The sequence below is a fragment of the Delphinus delphis genome, chromosome 9 (genome assembly GCF_949987515.2).
Source record: "Delphinus delphis chromosome 9, mDelDel1.2, whole genome shotgun sequence".
NCBI classification, from domain to species: Eukaryota; Metazoa; Chordata; class Mammalia; order Artiodactyla; family Delphinidae; genus Delphinus; species Delphinus delphis.
The window spans coordinates 18,920,192-18,943,737 of record NC_082691.1 but is presented as its reverse complement, the minus strand read 5'-3'; the positions used below and the strand labels follow the sequence as shown (position 1 = coordinate 18,943,737).

Here is a 23,546-nt window from a genome sequence, read left to right as displayed (position 1 = left end):
AGAAGGTGGAAGGAGGTCAACAAACATGTCTAGAGACAGAAAATTCTTTGCTATGCCTGCAATACTAAGCTCAAATCCTGCTTAAGAGAGATCTCTTTGTAGGGGTAAAATTTTAAGGTCAATTTAGTGTCCAAGAAGCTTAACTCTTGTCTGTCCTCTTGCCTGCAGAAATGAAGAACACAAAGAGAGAGGCGGCGGTGGTGAGGCTGGCTGGCCCCAGGGTGCCGGGTTGGGGAGGGGCTCTGGTCTCCCCCTGGCCGTCTCGTCACAGTCCCACGGGGGTGTTTATCATTCAGGGAGATGCTTGTATCTGGCCACTGGAGCAGACTGCTGTGTGACGAGCTCCTGATAGAATTTGTTCCCTCCACTGAACCTGTCTGCTGCTATATTTGCAGAAGAACTGGATTTCATAAATATTGAATAGTGGTGTTTATTATCTACACTAGTTCTCCAGGAGAGTGAGTTAGGGGGAGAGGAGCTTAAAGACCAGAACTGGTGCTTCAGCCTTCAACGGGATTTACTTTTGCTTTGCTTTTCCACACCTTGAGGGAAAAGTGATAGAAAAAGAGCACAGTGGGAGGCTGAGGCTGGCTCTGCCCTCTCGGCCATATGACCTTGACCTCAGGGACTCCCTCGGCCTCTTTAAGCTTTAGATTCCTCACCTGTGGAACGGGAGTGAGAACAGCTGCCCTGAGATAACAGGTGGGGAAATACTGGGAAAATTATGAAGAGTCATGTAAATGCAAAGTGTCACAGGACAGCTGGGGAGTTACCTCCTCACGTGACCTCCTGAGTTTTCTTTCACTGAACCTGATCCACCCACTGGAAGTGACGGAACTTGAAGGTGACCCCCTCCCAGGTCTCCCCTAACCCCTAATAATAGGACTTTGTTATGATCTAAGATCCATGAATTTGGGAAATGACAGGACGCGGAGGAAGTATCGCTTCAGGCCAGTCTCCTAAGTGCTTATAAGCACTGGTCTGCAAACAGGAGGAAGGGGTGATCTTCTGTCTCCTGGGTCTTATTATTGCCTAAGTCAAGTACTCTTGATGATGCCACTCAGAGACTTAGACATATGTAGAGTTAAATTCGTCGATTAAATAAATCAATCCCCCTGGCCGTAAAAAGTGCAGCTTCTGAGTTAATCAAGTGGAGGAAAGCTGTACATCTCGATTCCTTCTGTTTTCACAGAGGGGAGCTGTGGGCAAGTGAGTAGGTAACAGCTTATGTGATGAAAACGGGGGTCAAAGGCCCATTAAACTCCCAACACCGTCCTCATGAGTGTGCTGAAGAACGGCGTCGTTGGAGGGCACCGTGTGAGGGAAGGGGGTGTTTCCAGGGGGCAGAGGTCAGGTCCTGGAGGGCGGCACAGAGTACAGGTCAGGAGAAAGAATAAGGTGTGGAGCACCAGGCTTAGGTGAGGCAGGCCAGGCCCGGAGGCAGCGCTGCCTTGGCCTAGGCTGACTCATCTGTGCCTGCTCTGCACGTAACATCTGCCTGGCAGATCCCGCGTAGGTGATGTCGATCTTGGCCGGTGCTGCGTGGCATTTCTGTTCTTCCTTCTGTGCAGCTTAGATGGCGTTTACTCAGGATGCTTTCCTACCCCCCAAGTCTGCATTAAATGTCCTTTTCCCACCCCTGTTCCCCCACGCCCCCATAGCATCCTATATTCCCCCATCACAGGCTTTATCACAGTAAACTGCAGTGCCTCTTTGTCAATGGCCCCTGCTTGATGGCAAGCTTTGGGCGGGCGGTAACCAGCCCTGCCTTGTTCACCGATGTGTCCCGAGCATCTAGCACAGTGCCTACTGAATAAATAAATGTCAGGAAGGTCCTGGGTAAGGAACCTGGGCTGTAAGGAAGAGCAGCCTCTCCTGGGGGGAGGAGTGTAGGGCTGTGCTTGAAGCCGTCTCTTTCTTTTCCTTAGGAAACAATCCAGATGAACACTGTCTTTGATGGAGAAGCCGCAGACCCAGGTAATTAAGCGGCAGTGTCGTCCGTAAGGGCACTGATCATATTCCAGGCTGGTGGAGTCATGAAGGACCATATCCCACGTCCTGCTCTTCACTCAGTCTGCCAGTGCGTTTGGTTGTCGGGCCTACACAGTGCTGATACTTCCAGGCGGCACCGCAACGTGAGATCGGCTCAAAACAGAGCTGGCTTGTAGACACTCAAGCACATGATCACGTGTGAGGCCTCAGCAGGTTTCCACCTAAAGGGTCCCACTCAAGGACCACGCCTCTGTCCAGGCTCCCTCCCTGAATCACAGGCCAGTTCAGGGAATTGGTGAATTCAGTAACCCACTGTGTCTTCTGCTCACTGGGACTCAACCTCCCCCCACCTGCCTCATCCTTTCTGAATGCTTCTAAACACCATCCTATTGGTAATGAGAGATATGGAGAAATGGCAAGCTTGGCTTCTTTTTTTCCTCGATCAGGGCCAAGAATTCCTTCTTGGACAGCAAGATGAACATAAGGTAAAGCTGGCCTCCAGAGCTCTCATCACCCCCATGAAATCAGCTCCAAATTTAGCTCCTTTACACACATCCCTTCACTTACAAAGGCTCAATTATAGACGTGAATAAAGGGAAGGAAACCAAATTCGGGAGGCAAGTGCGTTGGCTCCCTGCCACCCTCACATGCGAACGGCTCCGCTTGGTCCTCCTCAGAGGGAGGATGGCTCCTCTCCAGGACAGGCTGCCGCTGCTGCTGGAATTAAATTTCCCTCTATTATTAGGTACTTGTTACCATAATGTGCCCACATTAGCATAAGTGCTGGTGGGATCCTCTGCCTGAGAGGCCACTCATGCTGTAGGGAAACAGCAGGAGCAGGGGCACGCCGGAAACTAGATCTTCTGGGGCAAAAGCCAGGGAGGACCGAGGCTGTTCTGCGTCTGTGTGTTTGCGAGAAGGAAAAAGGAAGCGATGAGCCAACTGGACTAATGTGAACAAACATCAATTAGCGTCTGCAGGCTCCGACACAATAAAAATGGCTCCTTTGCATCATCTCAACTGGGGCCAGATTTGTGTGTCTGTGTCTGCAAATCTCTGGTAACATAACATAGATAAAAATCAAAGTCTTTCCCTCCTTCCTTGGTGAACTCCTGTTTATATCAGGGATTCAGGGGATCTTTTTAAACAAATCAGAACGTAATGGGTCACCCCATGAGAAACTGAGCCTAACTTATCTGAAGCTCATGTTGAGTTCAAGACTTCTGTGGCCTCTCATCTTGCCATTGAGGTGACCTTGAGACTCTCCTAAACCTTTCTTTCCAGGGAAGCGTGAGATTTGCTACCTGTGTTGTCAGAGCCACACAGCTCAGCTGGTGGAAAGGGCAGGCAGGTGAAGATTGTGTTCTTCACAAGCCTGCTTTCAATCTTTCTAGCTGCTTCATCTTTCCCTGGGGGCGAGAAGAGAGCAGGGTGGAGATGGGGGAGGAGAGAAGCATTTGGATTCCTTTGTTTATACATTGGTGGTGTAATTTTTTTCTCTAGTTACTGGGGCAATATATGAATTCAACACAAAAACTGGAGCCAGAAAGTGGAAAGATCCCTTAACCCAAATGCCAAAATGGAAGGAGTCCAGCCCTCAGGGAGCTGCTCCAAGAAGACCTGTCACTGGGGAAGGGACCGAGCCACTAAGGAGCACCCACAAGGAAGGAGATGGGCTGAGAGACAAAGCACAGGCCAAGAATACAGTCCCACGGTCCTGGAACCAGGACAGCAAGCCAAGCACCCCAAAGAACAGAAACTCAGCCCTTATGGGTAGGGGATCCCCCAAACCGCACCCAGAAAAGTGAACGGTGTCTGGCTGCCTGGCCCACAGCACAGCGCGGGAGCTTGACTGTCTGGGACGCTGCCTCACCCTACATTCTTTGAGGGCAGGGTCGGGGTGGAGGGCTGAAAATGTGGAGGATCCAGGGTCCCAGGTGGAATGTTTGACAGACTTTAAAATGAAGGGTTTTCATCTCAGAGTTGCCTTTTTCTGAGACAGCCCAGGAGAGATTTTGCCCTGGCCTCAGTACCTCTGATCAGCTGGACTGCTAACTGGTGGGTGTGGACTTGTGTTTCTTCTTCACATTGACCTCTAGGAAGCTCTGTTCCGTTTGCCCCTAGGAAGTGCACGAGACCTCCTGCCTAAATTCTGAGGACTACGCTCCCACCTGGTTTCACCTTATTTTCCTGCCTTTATTTTAGCGTCACCCAGATTTCTTCACTTATAAATACAGTTCAACACCGTATAGCATTGTAAGTCACATCTAATCTTTTTCAAAAGAGGCAGAGCATGGGAAAAAAAAGGATGAATAATGAGTTGTTCACCTGGGAAGAAGAAAACACACTAAATACCTTTAATTCTTTTTCATTAAGGTAAAACTGATGATGCAATAAAGCGCACAGATCGAAGGCATTCAGCTCAGTACCATGTAGACTCTTCCCTGACGCAACCAATATTTGGGTCTTTATTGTCACAGATTACTTTTGCCTTTTTGAAATTTCCTATAAATGGAAAAAGAGCTCCCCATTTCTTTTGTATCTGGCTCCTTTGGCTGCACACCATATCTGTGAGATTCACCCAGCTGTACTGTGAACCAGTCATGCAGGGCTCTTCACTGTGTCTCTTATCCCACTGAGGGAATCTACCACATGTCATTTATCCATTCCACACTTGGGTAGCTGCTCCAAGTTTTTTACTATTATAAGGTATAGCACTGTGTACTTCCTTGTACATGTCTTTCCATAGCATAAACACGTGTTTCTTCTGAGCCTCCTCCTAGGAGTGGGATTGCAAGAGCCATTGCTGGAATCTGCTGAGAATTCTGAAGTTGATGGCTCCAACTTATACTTTCAACGATGGAGAGTTCTGACTGCTTTACTCCCTTGTCAACACTTGGTGTTGTCGGTCCTTTTCATTTTAGCCATCCTGGTGAAAATTCCTCTTGAACTAAAATCACTGTTTTTCTCAAAGCTAAAACAACACCAGCCCTACAACCTACCTGCCCGGCTCCTTCTCTACCTTCTGTGATTGGTGGAGGGGGAAACCACAGGACTCAGAGCAGAGACACAGTGGGAAGCTCTAGCCATTCATACAGCTGGGACTTTCACCTGTGGCCACAAGCAGTGACCTGAAAATAAATCTCTCTGCAATGCAACAGGAAATGGAAATTTTCAGTGCGTGCCTGGTGAAGGCCGAGCAACCCTCACCTTTGCTCCATGTCCTGCTTCCCAGCTGCTGGGCCCCTAGTCCAGTAACCAGAAGAAAGGACTAGATGAGAGTCTACTGGAGCAGCACCCCGTTTCCCAGTTGGAGAGCCAGATGAGAACTCTCCAGGCCCAGGATGGCCTGTAGAGGGCAGGCAGGATCCATCCTGCAAATGCAGAACTTCGGAAGGAGGAGCTGCCCGTTTATTGTGTGCCCCTGCGTCCGTGTGACGTCTCAAGAAAAAGAAACATTTTTAAAATGCCCTGTCCTGGCCTAGAGCAAGCACAATTTATTAATAAGGCTTGGTTGCCAGGGAACTCCCTTGAATAGGTTTAAATTTTGCAAAGAAGGCAGAGCTGCTCATTTGTGGAGGTTAAAGTGGGTGAAGTGGCTGACTACCCATTTAAGACTCTGCAAGTCTGTGGAGCCCCGGGTAAAAGACCTTCCTCAGAAGCTCTCAGCCTCAATGCAAGTAAAATGAGGCTCCGAGAAGGCTGAAGAGGGTGCCTGATAACTGTTTATGAGCCCATTAAGGATGATTAAAAGGAGGGTGGTGAGCAGCTGTTATCCCTTCTCTGGTGATGACAGGGCAGGAGGGGATCATGCTTCTCGGCCAGAAGAAGAGATTTAAGTTAGGCACAGGGAGGGACTTCCCAAAGGCTGGGGTCTGTTTGAAGAGTCAGTTCTTTCCCTGGTGATGGGCAGGAAGAGCTGATTATCTTCCAAGCCCCAAGATGCGAACCTCGAGGAACCCAAGACATGGGTCAGGAGTGGTACCAGGAAGCTTCGAAACCACCTTTTCTTTTTGCATATTTGACTATTTGATCAGGGGAAATCAGAAATCTCAGGTCCAGGGCTGAGGCCATTTGGTTTCTAACATTTACCAGGTTTCAAAAATAAATTATCTGAATAAAATCAAGTCAGGGACCATTGGGGACCTTGTAAAAGTTTTCTCACATTTCTCTCCCAAGGCCTTAATCATATGAATTTACTGTAGCTAATGCTGAGTCATTAAAAAGTAAAGGGGTCCACTGTTGAGGGATGTGGAACCCCGTGGTGAATTCTTTTTTTGTTGTTCACTTTTTTTTTTTTTTTTTTTTGCGGTACGCGGGCCTCTTACTGCTGTGGCCTCTCCCGTTGCGGAGCACACGCTCCGGACGCGCAGGCTCAGCGGCCATGGCTCACGCATCCAGCCGCTCCGCGGCATGTGGGATCTTCCCGGACTGGGGCACGAACCCGTGTCCCCTGCATCGGCAGGTGGACTCTCAACCACTGCGCCACCAGGGAAGCCCCCGTTGTGAATTCTTAAGGTTGAGCTTTCCCTGTGCTCAGCAGGAAGCCAGGTCCGCATCGCTGTCCGCCTGTGTTAAAAGCATGTGTGGCTCATGAGCAGAAACCGGGCAATGATGCTTTTGCTCCATAGAGCCCTTGCTCACGTCTGTAGATCTACCGTTTGCCTTTTTATGTAATGTGTTTTGTAATGGCTGAGAAAATTAAAGCAACCAAGTGAGTGAATCTAGAAAATGATGGCTATTGAAACGTGGCATTTCTCATTTCAAACTTAGTGTGTTTATACCTCCCATTCATTCAGTAAGTACTTATGGAGTGACTACTGTGTGCCAGGTGCTGACTCATTAGTAAACACAGCAGCCCCAGGACCCTGCCCTTGAGGAGCTTACATTCTGTCTGCCGCAGCTGAAGGTGGCCTGCTGATAACACATCCCCAAAGATTCTATTTCCACTTCCATCCTGGCCTCTGTTTCTTGGTTCCCTGAGTGTTCTATCTGAAAGATAAATTAACCCAAGTCTGGAATTTCCTTTCTGGAAGAAGATATTTCAGAAACACTTAAATATTGTTTAAAACTTAATGGGGAGGCTTTATCAGAAAATAGTTGAGGGGTCTTCCCTGGCGGGCCAGTGGTTAAGGCTCTGCATTTCCACTGTAGGGGGCACAAGCTCAATCCCTGGTCAGGGAACTAAGATCCCACATGTGCACAGCATGGCCAAAAAAAAAAAAAAAGGAAAGAAAATAGTTGAGATGCCCAAGGAGGGGCCCCAGCCTTGGGTTATCTGACCAGCGTATGGCTTATAACCTCCGGATGGCAGCTCTGAGCAGGTGTGACTTCCTTGTGTGGAGGATGGGAGTATCCTGAGGCCAGTGAGACCTTTGATCTGGAGCCCAGGGAAAAGGTCAGACATAGGATGGGATGGAGAATCGGGGGGAGACCCAGATCACTGAGACCCTACTATGTGTCACCTGTATTGGGGGTGAGATGGGGCTCCTGCTCTAAGGAATAATCCCACTGAGAAGGTAACCAGCTCTTTGAAAAGACCACAGCCACCCCCCAGGCACTGCATGAGAAGTAAATGAGTTTCATAGGTAGTGGGTGCGGGAAGAAGCAGATGGAGCCCCAGCGGTCTCTAAAAGTGTGAGGGAAGACCTGGATGCTGAAGGGTTCTTAAAGCTAGCTACGTGTCCAAAGTGGAGGAGGAGAGAAATGTTGAGCAAAGGCTAAAGCATTCAGAATCCTGGTTGTCAATCAATTTTCAGCCAGTGCTTGTCCTATGTCATCTGGGGTGAATAACCACAGCCCATACAGAGCCTCCTGGGGGTGCAGCAAGAGCTCAAAAAACACTTGTAGAACTGGATTGAATTAAGCAAGCTGACAGTTGGTTTCCGACCCAAGTCATGTAGCAGAGTCACAACTTTTCTAACTAGATCTACACGAACATTATGATGATCAACGATAAAAAATTAGAGTGCCGACTAGGTCCCAGGCACTGTTCTAGGCTCTGGGGAGATAGCAGTAAATAAAACAATGTTCTTAGTGTTTACATCCTAGTGAAGGACCAGAGACTGAACGTACAAACGGACAATGGTTGGACCATATATAAAAATAGAACTTGGACCTACAACCTACAGCAACCTGCCCAGGAAACCAACCCCCTTATCTACAATAAACAGCCCAGGAAGCCAGCCTGCCTAAGTCGGACTTGCAGGAAGCAGAATGGCTGTTTCTAGTAACAATCCAGGAAGCTCAACAATAACTTCTGTAACAATCAGCCCCAAATGGCCAGGACTTGATTAGTGACAGACAGCTTCCCTAATTTTTATCCCCGCTTCTAACTTAGGACCAGCCAGAGAAAACTAAATATACACCATAGGATGGACCGCCTCCAGTGAGCCCACCTACAGCTTCCCCAGGCCAACAGCCTCCAATCAGAGCACCCCGGAGCCTTCCCTTTGTTCCCCGACAAAGCTCTCCCACTCCTCTGCCCGCCTTTGAGTCTCTGACAAAATGGGAGTGATGGTGGCTGACTCACTTGCTATAGTAAGAGAAAAATAAATACCCTTTGCTTTTCCCATATGGTTGGTCTTTGTTTATTTCCACAGGAATGATAGATAAGCAGATTATACATATACGTGTATACATAGCATATGTATGTGTATCTCATATGTATGCATATATCGTAGGTATGTACATATATATATCTTATATGCACACATACGATATTTCAATGGTGGTAAATGCTATTGACGACAACGAACAGGGTCAGCGTTATGGAGGGTGGAAACGGCCTCTTCAAACAGGTGGTCAAAGAAGGCCGATGGTAAGATGAGAGTCAAGCAGCAGAAGTGGGGAAAGAGCCATGCAGGTCACGGGGAAGAGCCCCCAGGCAGAGAGTGCAAACGCAAGGCCAGGTTGAGGATTAGCTGGAGGCGCGGAGCGATGAACATGAGGACCTGAGGAGACTCCTTCGCACAGGTGCATGTGGGGAAGTAGGTGTGTATTTGGGGGTGGCGGTGGGGACACGTGGCCTGCAGGGCGTGAACGGTGAGGCAGAGGAGGAGGGTATGCTCAACGTGTAGGGCTTTGTGAACCGCTGTAAAGACTTTGGCTTTTACTCTGAGTGTGATGAGGAGACGTTGCAGGGTTTGGGGAGCAACGTATTTTCTGTTTTGAAAGCATGTCTCTCTGAGTACTGATTTGAGAACAGATTTCAAGAAGGCAGGGAGCAGGGGTGGAAGCAGCGAGACCAGTGAGGTGCTATTGGACTAATCCAGGTATGAGATGGCGGTGGCTTTTGGTGCAGGGTGGTGGGCACATGGAAACCTTGCAGGACCTTTTGGAAGGAGTGTCCCAGCTGCAAAAGAAGCCCTGAGTTCTCCTGGGTCTACTCCCGTATTAGATAAAGGTGCCCCAGCAGGGTCTAGCCACTCCCTCAGAGGAAGCTTCCAGATACAGCTATTTCACATAACACCAAACAGTGCTTCCTGAATGCAACTGCCCCCTGCCTAGTCTGTGAAATCTGTTGCTATTGCTATCCAGCATGGTGGTGAGAGTGCGTGTGCGTGTGTGTGGTGTGCGCGTGCGTGTGTGTGCGTGTGTGTGTGTGTGTGTGGTGTGTTGGGGGAGAGAAGCCCTTAGTGTTTCTGCCACATTGAACTGAATCCTGTCAAGATTCCAAACAGGCTTCACGGAAGCAGAGCAAACAGGCCTGGACGGTGTTTTCTCTGTCTGGACTCTGTGCCTTGCTGTGCAAAAGGTCGCAGGTACCTCATTCATCCGTGACATGCATTAGATTAGCTCTCACTCTGAAAAAGTACAGTTCTGATTACAAGCCGTTCACCAGGAGACCTGAGTTGTATGAAAAAACTGTGGCCTGTGACTTCCAAGAGAGTCTAAGTTCTTAGGAAACCACTCTGTTTAGAGGGAAACCAGGAGGCAATGTGTCCTAGAAAACTGGAGCCTTACGATCAGATTTTTGGAGACAGTCGCTACTTAAAATGATATCACCTACTGTTCCCATGAGTACGAACCATAATTATCAGTCCTGATTCTGGGTTTGGAGAACATGATCCTTGCAAGTCTTAAGACCAAAGTAAAGCATGCTTGCGAGAGCTTTGCACTCTTCTGGGTGGTGCCTGCTAGGTTAGGCAGGCCCAGTGCTTGGACGAGAGCATCCCACTGCCCATTTGGGGCCCCAGCATACTCAGAAGCCCTGGGAATCTTGTGGTGTTCAGAAACAATCTGCGGCTGCTGTAGCCCCTGCCGACCCAGGCACAGCTGAGGGAGGGAAGCTGGTTAATCTGATTTATAGGTGAGGCTCACAAGAGCTCCACTCCCTGCACTGCCCATCTCATTTGCTCGCCCACAGTCAGAACACCCTCCAGCTGGTTTTTTTTTTGGTAACATTTTTATTGGTATTGTGATTTAATTCACATACCACTAAATTCAGTGGTTTTCAAGTATATTCACAGAGCTGTGCAACCATCATCACTATCTAACTCTAACACACTTTTATTACCACCCCAATAAGCCCCATACCCATTAGTAGTCATTCCCCATCCCCAAGCCCTAGCACCCACTAATCTACTGTCTGTCTCTATGGATATTTCATATAAATAGAATCGTATCGTATTTTTCCTTTTGTATCTGGCTTATTTCACTTAGCATGTTTTCAAGAATTATCTATGTTGTAGCAGATATCAGTACTTTACTCCTTTTTATGGCTGAATAACGTTCTACTGCATGAGTATACCACATTTTATTTATCTACTCACTGGTTGATGGATATTTGGGTTATTTCTACCTTTTGGCTATTATGAATACTGTGCAGTGAATGTTAGTGTACAAGTTCTTGTGTAGACACATGTAATTTCTCATGGGTATATACCTAGGAGTGGAACTGCTGGGTCATATGATATTTCTATATTTATCTTTTTAAGAAACTGCAAACTGTTTTTCAAAGTGGCTGCACCCTTTGACATTCCACCAGTCTTTCACAAAGTTTGGTTTTTTTGTTTGTTTGTTTGTTTTTTGTGGTTCGCCGGCCTCTCACTGTCCCGGCCTCTCCCGTTGCGGAGCGCAGGCTCAGCGGCCATGGCTCACGGGCCCAGCCGCTCCGCGGCATGTGGGATCCTCCCGAACCAGGGCACGAACCTGCGTCCCCTGCATTGGCAGGCGGACTCTCAACCACTGCGCCACCAGGGAAGCCCCACAAACTTTTTAAACAGACAAGAGGTGCCCTCAGCCCAGGTTGTGGTGGTGTCAGCCCTTCCCAGACTGTGTCAGGCTCTGGCATAAGGAGTCTGCCTGTGGTCTGGAGTGCTGGTCGACCTCACTGAGCTTCCTTTGCACCTGAGTGGTCTGCAGATAGGTCTCTACAAACCTCAGGATTGCAACTGTGTGTCTAACATATGCTGGGCACACTAGCTACACAGTCTCCAAATCCTCACAGTACTCTTTTGAGGATGGTCCAGTTAGCTGCATTTTACAGATGAGAAAGCTGAGGGGTGGAGAGATAAGGGAACTTGCCCAGAGGTCACAGAGCCAGGACACCAAACTGGGTCTGTCTCCTTGGAGCTTATGCCAAAGGGCTCAGTTATGGCCTTTGATTTGTGTTCTGGGGGAGCTTTCAGGGAAAAGATACTCAGTCAGAGGATGACTGAACCCTCCTCAGATGGATCCTCTGACCGAGTATCTCTTCCCTGAAAGCCCAAGGCTACTCATGCCTGCAAAAATCAAACCCTCACACGTGCAGCATCAATACCAGCTTCTGGACCAGCAGACAGGCTCTGAGAGCATCCTCTCCTGCCTGGCTTGAGCTGGGATCTGAAATAGCCGCCGGCCTCCTGCAGTCCTGCAAGCTCAGAGCGTGCGGCTTTGGGCTGTGTGAAAGGCACAGTCTATTCTTTTCTCGTTTCTGCACACATTCCCCACCTGTCTGCTGCTCAACAGAAGCAGTCTCATCTTGGCTATGAGTATTCAAGTGCCTTCCAAAGACGTTAAATCAAGGTCTGGGTCACTCAGAAACAGCCCCCTCCTCCCCAAGGGGAAGGGGCTGCAGTTACACATGTTGGCCAGCAGGGGCTCTTTTTGCCATTTGGCTTCCTCTGAGTGGTCCAGAAACGCCTCCAATAAACTGGTCCTCCTCCTTTCCACCTTTCCCCAAGCTTTTCAGGGTATGTGGCCGCGGGCCCTGCAGAGAGCAGCCGCAGGGCACCCATAGTCAGGATTCCGCCTTGTGGCCGCCCACAAAAACCCACAACAGCAATGTGGTTGCTAGAAACCTGGAGGGCCCTACCAAACTTTCTGGAGGAGGGAGTGAGTGGCCGACTCCACCCATGAGTAGCCTTTTCCTGGAAGACCCCTGGACAGTGATTAGGGCATTTTGCCAAGCAAGCTATGGCTAGTGATGAAGACAGCTCCCAGCTGGGCTCAGAACAACTTTATCACTGTTGACTTAGGAACAAAGGATTAGAATCAGCTGTGGGGCTTGGCATCTCCAAATAAATACCCCCAGATTTTGTTCCCTTAACACACCATCTTGCCACATGTTCCAGAGAATGAGGGTCCCAAATTCTATGCCTTTGTTTGGTTGAGTGTCCATGTAATAATAATTAAAATCAAATTTCGCATTTATAGAATGCTTGCAATGTGCAAGATCTTGTGGGGTCCTTTGTATTTATAGTTGTATTTAATATAATGCATCTGGAGGTACTCTAATTTACCTATGAAGAACTGAGGCTCAGAAAGGGTGATTTACCTCTCAAAGGTCTCGCGGCGAGTAAGTGGCAGAGGGAGGTGGAGTCTGAAAGCAGGTGTGGCTTCTAAGCCCCTTCATGCTCCCACCCCAACACTACCTTCAACTTGGGGCTGTTTTAGTAGAAGGCGCAAGGCTGGGCATAGAATCAGAAGGGGAAGGTGTGGACAGAATTTACAAGCTAGTTTATGCTGGAGCTGGTCTGGGTGCCTTGAAATTCATCAGTGCTTGGACAAGTCTTCCAGGATGCGGACCCCTCCCATGGAGCAGCCAGGGGCTCATTAGTGTCACTGAGCACCGGGTGAGAAAGATAAAAAGGGAAGTGAAAGACAAAAAGGGAGGAGGACAACAGGGCTGAAGCAAGCAATGAAGAGCAGAGAGAGAGGTGGCTAGTGGCCTGAAGACCCTTGCCTGGGAGCCCCCTGCCTGGGGAGCTGGTAGAGCAAGAACAGCCTTCATTCTCTGCTGCAGGACCAACAAAGGGCAGCTGAATCACGGGATTTCTCAAGAAATAAAAATTCCTAGCACACCCCTGGGGCCTCGGGGAGAAAAACTGACAACGTGTTGATTGAAAACAGACCCAGCTGAAGTGTGCCCGCAGCATGAGGCCAGGCTCTTGCAGGTTCACAGCGACACCTAGTGGTCTCTGTGGGCACCTGCCGCCATCGTGGAAACGATGAGGCCTGTGGTCTGGTGAAGAGTGTTATCTGGGATCTAGAGCAGATGTGTCTTCTTTTCCCTAGCTGCCAAAGGCCATATTTTGCTCTGTGTAATAGGTCAGTATTCTAATGGGAATTCCCAGGGATGGCGGGGGCACTGGTCAAAGACTGGACTTCCTACTATAGCCAGTTATGTATATCCAACAGACTGCGGCTAGATTTTCTGAAGTGGTCGTTATTTCTTCTAGTTTTATTCTTTTCATGTGTTAAATCTAACAGAATGTATTTAGTGGTGATACCTTTAGGAGACTTTTACACAAATGAATTGACCAATCCCAGACATTTCTTTGTTAGATTACGTGTTGAGAAAATATAACGACTATGCTTCTACATTAGGTCAAAGACCTTAGCTTCCATCATCACCCTGATCAATAAGTCTGCTTAAAAATGAAAACTATGCTTCTCTTTCTTGGGTAATGGCGCTTTAACATTTCGTCCCCTTCCTTGCCTCGCCTCGCTCCATTTAAGCTTTGGCTAATTTACTTGTCTGAGGGCTCCCTGGGGGCAGAGTATGTCCAGTGTTAGTACAAGGCCTGGGACATAGTTAATACTCAAAAACTCTCTCCTAATTGAATGACTTCAGCTGCTGATCAGGCAGTGGCAGGGCAGGGGAGGGAGGCCAGATAATCCAATATCCTGGGAAGCGCTGCTATAGGATTCCAGACTCCGAGGGGAATTTATCAGACCTTGGCAACTCAGCTTCCTGTCAATGGCTGGGGACAATCTGTGGTTAAACAGTAGCCCAGGGTGGCACTTGTAGAGCTCTGTAAAAAGGCTTATTAAATGTTTGTGGGTTGGCACTCCTGGGAGGGCTCCTCAAGGCCATATTTAAAGGGACTGTCAAGAGACCCACTGAAGGCTTTCCTGTTGAAGAAGAAACCATGAGCTTCTGCAATCCAATTTTACTGGGAAGGAAACACTCCCCCCAAGCTAAATTTTATCTAAATTACATTGGCCAAATTACCTGCATTAACTGGGTTCCATTGGTTGCAAAGATCAAAGAGACTCAGATTTACTGGGAAGCCGCTTGTGGAAATAACGAGCATTGGCCCCATTGCTTGATCTCTCCAGAACCCAGAAGATGCAGAAGACCTGACTATTTGAAGTGTGGTGGCATGGACGGGGGTCATATTGGTGCCAGCCCAGCATCATTTGAATAGCCTTCCTAAATTAGGAAAACAGGTCATGTTAGGGTCATTACCTCACCAGGGTGGAGATCAGAACTCAGTTTCCCAGACCAACTCTGCAGCTAGGACACAGACATGTGACCTAGGCTCTGCCAGTTGGATGCAGCAACGTGAAATTTGCACAGAAGCGTGAAAAGCAACGAAGCAGCTGCTGCATGGGATTGCATCTTGGTGATGGGGGCCAGGCATGTGGAGCCCCCAGAGGAAGCAGCGGCAGAGACACTCCCACTAACATGAGCCAAAGGCAGTGGGATCAAGCCTGTGACTCGACCAGTGGGGATATGAGATGAGTATTGTTTATGGCTACAGAGCCTCAAGCCCCCTTCTCTAACTCTGCCAGAGATTCTGTGAGCCACTAATATCCTCTTACACATTCCTGTTTAAACAAAGTAGAGTGTTTTGTTGTTTGTAAGTAAGAACCCAGATTGATAAAACCACCATGAAACTATAGTTAGCTTTCATGGACATTGGAATCAGAAAGTCATTCCACATTCAAGGCAGCCATAGGAGGTTCATGTCAGCAGTTCAAGGATCATTACCTCAGAGAGGCTGTACTCAACTATTTTGTTTGGGGCTGAGGTGGATATCTGTTGTGACTGCCTATTCAACATGCCTCCAGTTACAACCATTTTTCTATTGTTAATTTAAGCCTTGTCTTCTGGTGGTACTGACATCATGCCCTAGATCCAAAGCCGAGCACATGACCCAGGCCAGGCCAATCAGATTGCTGCTTTTCCCTAGCCTCAGTGATTGGTTCAGGGGTGGATACATGTCCCAACGTGGACCAATGAGAGCTATCCGTGGGACTTGTGCTGTACCCCTAGGGAATTTACTCTTTTTCTGCTGAGGCTGCTCGGCTGGGAGGAGGTAAGCATGAAACATACAGCCAGTGTCTGCCACCATGTCAAGTGTGGGAGTTGCTGCCGACCAAAGAATAAAGCCAACTGGAGGAAAGCAAAAGTAAGAGAGAGGTGATAATTCCCAATGATACTGCACATTTGGATCCAGCCAGGACTGAAGTCAATTCCATCCTTAGATTTTTCAATTACGTGAGCCATCCAATTCCTTTGTAAGTTAATTTGAGTTCAGTCTCTGTCACTTAAAACCAAAAGGGCCCTGACTAATACCATAGTGCACGTTCAAATACTAGAGTTTTTGGCAAGGCTTCAAATGGATTAAATTACATCCCCACTTATCAGATCATTCACTTGATTACTCTTCAAGCCTGTGTTTTCGTTTGAGGATAACTGTTATGGCCCCAATTGTGCTCTCTTCTGTACTCACGAGACCAAGTTTGCACACATCCTAGGAAACACGTGGTTCCTTTGTACATGCTTGTCATTATACTCTACCTCTGCCATCCAATGTGCCCGTTTAGGATTCTCCCATTCTACATGAAGCACTCCTCTCAACATTCTGTCTGAGGAACACTGTTGTAACAACATATATCCTCAGTTACAACAAAAGGTACATCCTCCAGCTTGAACACAATATGGTACCCACCTGTGAGGGTAGCTTCCAGCCCGTGTGCACAGGTATTTGGGTTCAGAACCACTGGTCCTGGAGCTCCAGCATCAGTGTGATTCAGTGACTGCAATCTTCACGCCCCTCTTCTAAGTGTATCTTCATGATTCTTGTCCTGCTACCAGCTGGCTCATTTTCTCTTTATTTCTAAAATCAATTCCCAAAGAGAGAAAGATATAATTTGATTGATCTCATCTGGGCAGGGTTGATTGAGCTGGACCACATCAGACAATACCAGTCAGCCCATACGTGGAGGTCCTGCGCAAGGCATCCGCCTCTGTCCAATCACTGGCCAAAGGAGGGTGCAGGTCATGTGGTCAAAACGCAGCAAAGTTTGGATGAGCAACAGCTTGGGGACGCTTCTCTCCTTGGGAGCTATGACTAGGGCAGTTTTCTTAGTCAGAAATGGTGTGTTTGATAGCTTCCATGTTCAATGTGTCTGGTACCTTCTCCTGTCCTATAAATAATAGAATAAAATCATGATGAAGTTAGGGATGGGGATGCTAATAATAATTGTGAAGAGCTGGCTTCAGGTTCAATACCTCCATTCTTCCTGCGTCACACTTACTGGATGTCTCTGAAAGTTGTCAGTTTTTATTTTCCTATAAGCCAAAGGATTAACTGGGTTTATGTTCTTTGAGGGTCTCTGACGAGACAGCATGGCTTTAAATACCACTTTGTGAGCTTCCCTGGTGGCACAGTGGTTAAGAATCCACCTGCCGATGCAGGGGACAGGGGTTTGAGCCCTGGTCCAGGAAGATCCCACATGCCACGGAGCAACTAAGCCCGTGTGCCACAACTACTGAGCCCACGTGCCTAGAGCCCATGCTCTGCAACTAGAGAAGCCACTGCAGTGAGAAGTCCGCGCACCACAGCGAAGAGTAGTCCCCGCTCGCCGCAACTAGAGAAAGCTCACGTGCAGCAACAAAGACCCAGCGCAGCCAAAAATTAAAAAATAAAAACCAACCAAACAAAAAACACCACTTCTCCCTGACACAGAGTACCCAGCTGCCACCCTCACTGTGGGTCAACTGCCTTTACAGGCGGGAACATTCTCAACTGCTTTCCCTAAGCCTGATGAGAGCCTATTTCCCCTGTCACTGGGAGAGGGCTATGAATATCCACATGCTGGCATCCAGCTTGTTCCTAGTTTATTCTGTGGTATTGCATCAACCCTCTAAGGTCAACTCCAGAACCTCCAGCTTTAAGCCAAAGTACTTTCAACATAACAAGAAGTTCATACCTGGGAGGTCTGTCTCGAGCCAGCCACACACAAGGGGTGTTGGAAGCTCTACCATTAACTCATTGTGCAAGTTTTCAGTGAATTGAAAGATACTAGGATGCCTCCCCTGTTAGTAAAATAACCATAACCACCAGGGTTGGCAGTGGGAAGGAATCTGGTGAGGAGGGTGGGCTGTACCAGAAGCCCACACTTCAGCTTGGAGTTTCCCCCGGTCAGGCACTGACCCTGGTTGGGCCAGGATGTTAAACTGGGGATGCACCCTCTCCCCCTGGGCTGACTCCTTCAAGGTCTAGAATGCCATCAGTAAAGTCTAATTCTCTTTTGTATTTGAAGGCGCCTAGAATCCTAAAGATAAAACTTCTCAAAACTCAGTAGCTAATTTCTCCAAAGTTGTGGGACCTTTGTTCAGGTTTATATATTTAATTCACCTCCTGAGAACTCTTTGGACTTTTGCTGCCAGACAGTGTCTCAAGACAAAAAATCGTCTCTAGTCTACGTGGACAAACCAAGGTGACCTGTTCCTGTTCTCGAGGTGACGTGGCTTAGTGGTTAAGGGTGTGGACTCTGATATTAAATACACTTGGGGTCAAATATTTGTGACCTTGAGTAAGTTATTTAACATCTTTGTGCTTTGTTTCCTACCGTGTAAAATGGGGATGATGATGACATAAGTCTGCCCCATGGTGAAGTGTGTATGTTAAATGAGATCATGTACATGTAAGTGGTAAACACCCACTGTTTTTTTCCAGCTAAGTGGGATTTCCCAGGGACCCATCAGAACTTTCCCTTAGAAACCTGCTGGGGCTGCCTGCACTTTGGAGCCCTTCCAGGTGAGGGCGACAGAAACATCATAGCGGGCATATGGGGTCCTCCTCCCAGCTCTGTTCCTCCTGCCTCTCTGGGGGCAATGTCACTGGTTCCAGAGAAGACGGCCAAGGCTACAGCTGACATGGAACCTGCAAGTCTGGACTGGGGCCTCTCACTGCATGGAAAGTGTGTTGAGCACTGATGGGCGTGAGTGACCCACCACTCTTCGGTGCTAGATGTCCTTTTAGGCATATTGCTGCTAGATGTCACTGGGCCTATACTTCAGGTCAGAGGATGGGCGTGGGTGAGAAGCCCCAGTCCCTGCCAGCCTCCTGGTCTGTGAAGGTCACATGGCTCTTTGAAAGTGGCTCCACCGGACAGGCCCTCAAGTCCTGGCTCCAGGAAACCTAACCTGGGCTCAGCCAGGCTTTTGTTAAATCGCTGATCTAAGAGGCTGGCAAATCCATTAAGAACAGTTATCTGAGGGACTTCCCTGGTGGCGCAGTGGATAAGACTCTGCACTCCCAGTTCAAGGGGCCCAGGTTTGATTCCGGGGCAGACTTATGTGATCAGGGAACTAGATCCCACGTGCATGCCTCAACTAAGGAGCCCAGGTGCTGCAACTAAGGAGCCCAGGAGCCGCAACTAAGGAGCCCGCCTGCCACAGCTAAGACCTGGCACAACCGAATAAATAAATAAATATTAAAAAAAAAAAAAAAAAGAACAGTATCTGGGAGGATTCCTGGACCAAGCAGGGCTCACAGACTCATCTTCACTAGAAGGGCTGGTGTGCCCAGTGCTTTTCAGTTTCCAGGAGCTTTCATGCACCTCGTGCCAGTCGCAGAACAATCCTGTGGGTTAGGCAGAGTTTGGAGGAGAGAAAACTCCCCATGGAGTCTTAAACCTGCAAATAGCTTTGAGGTCAGCTTCCTCAACCCCTCTGCCATGCAGATAAGGAGAGGAAAGTCCAGAGAGGGCTGGGTGACCGAGCTAATAGGAGCAGGGCCAGACCCACTGCCTGGGACCTCTGTCCCTCTCCCACACCAAGCTGCACCTGAGGCCAGGGAGCCCTTGCTTGGCTGGGAAGACAGCCTCCCTGAAAGCCCAGGCTGAGATTTAGGCTGCTTTGTGCCTGAGCCCAGGTCCCTGTCATTAGCACAGCTTCAGCAACAGTCCTTGGTCGGGGAGAGGGGACAAAGCCAGCCTGGGTGACTGCTCCAGCTTTCAGCTGCCCTAAGGAGCTTCTGTGAGTCTTTACAAGTCCCAGATTGGGAATGTCAGACCTCAGGCAAGAATTCTTCAACATGAGGATGAGTCAACCCGGGCTCAGGGAGCATTCCTTGGCCTGTCCTGCTGTTCCCAGAATCCCCTAAAGTGCTGGAACTTAGGATGGAACTTGAATGATTGACCCCTGGTTTTAGTCCATCAGAGTTGCTGAGCACAGACTATTTTCCCAGCACTGGACTGGTAGGTGCCACTCGAGGTCAGGGGCTGTCCCTCCCTCATTGAAGGACCCCGGAGTCCTCAGCACAGAGAGGAGTGGAGGGGGGAGGACAGGAGGGAGGAGGAGACTTCACGGAGGGGTCTAGGTGCCATTTACACTTTCAATTCCCCCAGAGAGGCAGCTGTGGTCACTCTCCTCCAGGGCCCCAGAGGCTGGCCGAGTCTGTGGTCTGTCTAGGCGAAGGGGGTGAGGTTACCCACACAAGCACATTTCCTCAGAAACATCTGCTCCACCGCAGGAAAAACAGCAACTCTGCTGACTTATTTAGCGTCCATTAAGTTCATATTCAAATGAACATGCAGGGAAGGAGAGGGGCGGGGTCACAGGCACAGAGGCTGGGAGAGGCATTTAAAACGTATGGAGATCTGTGTACCAGATGTTCGTTTCACTTCAAGAAAATAAAATGACGGAACAACACAGAACAAAACATCTCAACCAAACGTCTGACTCTGAGAGCAGCAAGGGAAAGTCTGCTCTGTCTCCTGTCCTGCCTTCTCCGGGTCTACTCCACGTTCACATGGAGAGGCTTCCAGTCACAGGGTTTCAGCTCTTGGTGTGAACGACACAGTTACGGCTGAGACCACTAGTGCACACGCAAAATCTTGAACAACACAGACCCTCTTTGCACATGGAGGGTCTCAGTGGGCTGGTGCCCAGTGGGCTGTGCCAGAGGCCCATCTGAATGCTAATGAGCATGCAGCTGCCCCCGGGGTCGCAGGGCAAAGGGCAGGAGCATCGGAATGGGTCCCTGGAAGCTCTCTCTGCATCACTGGGATGGTCAGCTAGCTGGGACCAGGTCCCCTCTCCCTGCAGGAGGGGCTGCACCCAAGCTCATGTTCCTGCAGACCAAGGCTTTCTCCCCTGCCCCCATCGGTGCCCAGGGAACATTGCAACACCCCAGGTAATGCCTGCACATCTCCTTTGCCTGGAGCCCAGTAGCCTGTGTGTTCCTCCAGCAACCTGGGGGAGGGTCCTCCAGAGACATGAAAACCTACCCTGTGGGCCCACTCACCCTGACCCCAGGAATGATGACAGGATGGGGGATGCATGTCCGTCTGTGTCTTGGGGCTCTCCTTTGGCCTTGTGTGTTCCCCCCCACCCCGCCCCGGTTTCCTTAACCCCTGCTGTGTGATGTTATGGAATTGCCTCATATCTCATATCTGGTTCCTGAGGGGAGGAATTCAGATAGGACCACATGGCAGGACACCTGGATAAGGTATCTAGTCACTCTGCAGAGCTGCTTCCATCGCACTTAGAAACACAAAGGCCCAACACAAATGAACAGCACTTAAATGCCACCACCAAGCCTAGAGGCACAAAGCAAGGGAAGGGCAGGGTCCTCCAAGGAGCTCTGAGAAGGAACTTCTGTAAGCGTGACTGCACAAGGGAAAGGGCTGCGGCAGCTTCTGCCGATGCTCCTGGGACGGTCCTCCTCATCTGTCCCTTCTAAGAGCCCAGCCCTGCTTGATCTCAACACCCAGCCCATCACTGCCTGCTTTATGACTCTCAAAGTCTCCTGGAAATGGACGGCTCTGCAGGGTTGCTGGGATCTTTCTGAAGCCTTTGTAATAACCGGCATTTCTCACTGAATAAGGTGGATGGCGCTGTCTTCAGGCCAACCTGAGCTTGTGGCCCTGGGGAAATAAGCCTCTTTGCTCCCTGACAAACGGGGAGAAGAATGCTCTGCCCCAAAACCGACCAAGCCCTGATGCGCAGTCTGTGTAAGCTCGGGTGGGAGGGGTAGCTGCGAGAAGAGCCACTGAGGTCACTTTCACTGAGTTTCTTTCGGTTCCACAATGCCCTGTGCTTCCTCACATCTCAGAGCGCTCAGCCCTGCAACCCTGCTGTCTGGATTCAGTCACTCATTCATTCAACACACATCTGCGGAGATTCTCGTACACACCAGCCACTGTCTCCAAGGTGCGGGGTGAACAAGCAGCTGGTGTGGTGGGCTGTGGAAATGACAGCGAGGTGTGGCCTGTGCCTTTGTCATCTCTAGTACCCCGTGTGTCAAAGCATCACGGTGAGGTTATCTGACCTGTGGTTCTCAGGGTTGATCAACAAAGAAACCCACAGGGACACATGGGTTGAAAGAGAAATGCCAGCCTCTGAGGGTGATCCAGGAGGGCCGGAAATTCAACCCCTCTTTTTCCCCAATATTCATCAAGGCAAGTTCTCAACTTTTTGACCATGATCCACTAGGAGAACCATCTCTAACATTACAACCCAGTACACACATATGTATATGTGTATGCATATGAATATATACACAGCTGCAAAATGTTATATTATCAAACTTGACTATGTATGATGAATTCTGATATATTTTTTACTCATTCTTATCTTATCCTATCCTATCCTACTCTACTCAACTCTATTCTATCCAAAATGCTGGTCATGAATTTTGCAGCCCACTAAAGGATGACAAATGTCAGTTTAAAAAACACCAAAGTAGGGAAAGGAAGGAAGGCAACACTTCGTGTCAGGAAGAAGTTACAATCAAATCTTATTTTAAATGACTTCAAGGAACCTTCGCCTTAGATTCTTCTATAAATCAAATCAATCTACTCTTAATTTGCATTGATGAGGACCCAACCTTCTGCTTTGGGGTTTGCTTAAAGCAAAGTATGGCCTACCAGCCAGATCCAGCCCTCTGCCTGTTTTTGTAGACCCATGAGCTAAGAATCATTTTAAATGGAAAAAAAAGAAGAAGAAAATCAAAAGAAGAAAAATTTCCTGACACATGAAAACTACATGAAATTCAAATTTCAGTGTCTGTATTTGTTGGATCTCAGCCATACTCATTCGTTTGCATATCGTCTGTGGTGGCTTTTGCACTACAATGGCAGACTTGAGCGTGGCCTGCAAAGCCTAAAATATTTACTGTGTGGCCCTGACCCCTGGCTTAAAGCATGGTATTTCTCATGCTAGGGATGGGATTACCCCTAAAGAAATGGTATTGCTGGCGTGGGGCCTTTAAAGGAGCAGCTGAATGAGACAAATTTGGCTTTGTTGAGGCTGCCTTCTCTGATCCTCTCCTTGGCCAGCAGGAGCATCGTCTTAACCCCAGGACTGACTGATGGGTGAACAGCCATCCAGCAGCTGCCCAGAGGCCCCAGCTGCCCTCAGGCACTGTGTGGCCTGGCCCAGGGGGATGGGGCCAGGCTCAGGAAGGACAGACAGCCTTTGAAAAAATCAGCCAGCATTAGATTCAGACCTCTCGCTCCACTTGACCTTTCTTTTCCCTCTTGTCTAGCTAGCAACACTTTTCTCTGGTCCTTTTCTATTTTTCTTTGGGCTTACATGGACTCTGGGTCACACCTGCCCAGCAAAGTATATGGCAAAGTCAATTTTTTGAAATATTAATAAACACCTTCTTCCCCCCCTGGTCTTTTCTTTTTTAAATATCTCCTCTCCTCAAACTCCCTGCCACTCCCAAGAGCCAGGCTGTTCTGCGCTCCTCTCTCGAGGCAGCTGGGGTAAGGGGGACAGGAAGCATCTTTGGCTTTAACTTCAGGGCAGGGAGGCCTTAAGAGCTCTCAGCCAAAACTGTTTCAGGGGAACATTAAGGTAGAGATCGGGGCTTCCCCCACCATGTTCTCTGGGGTGAAGGGGGTGGAAATAGAGGGGGAGGCTCTGTGCAGAAAAATCAGTGGGGTGAGGAAGGGAGACATAGCCCCTGAAAATGCAGAGTCCAGCACTCAGGAATTGTCAGCAGACACCTTGACCATCAGCCTTCACTCAGGGCCACTGGCTGGCCTTCCCTCGTCTTGGTGGGAGTTTCTTCTACGGCAACCAGCATGTCCCCACAAGG

General features: G+C 48.9%; 1 protein-coding gene across 1 annotated transcript in view; it reads left to right on the top strand.

Annotated features, from left to right (window-relative positions):
- Window positions 1–23,546, top strand: part of CDHR3 (cadherin related family member 3) — a 97,413-nt gene that overhangs the window by 65,145 nt on the left and 8,722 nt on the right. The window contains exons 16-18 of the mRNA XM_060021230.1: window positions 1,685–1,754; window positions 1,929–1,977; window positions 3,496–3,765. Coding sequence (XP_059877213.1) covers window positions 1,685–1,754; window positions 1,929–1,977; window positions 3,496–3,765 — 389 coding nt within the window. The remainder of the gene's footprint in view (window positions 1–1,684; window positions 1,755–1,928; window positions 1,978–3,495; window positions 3,766–23,546) is intronic.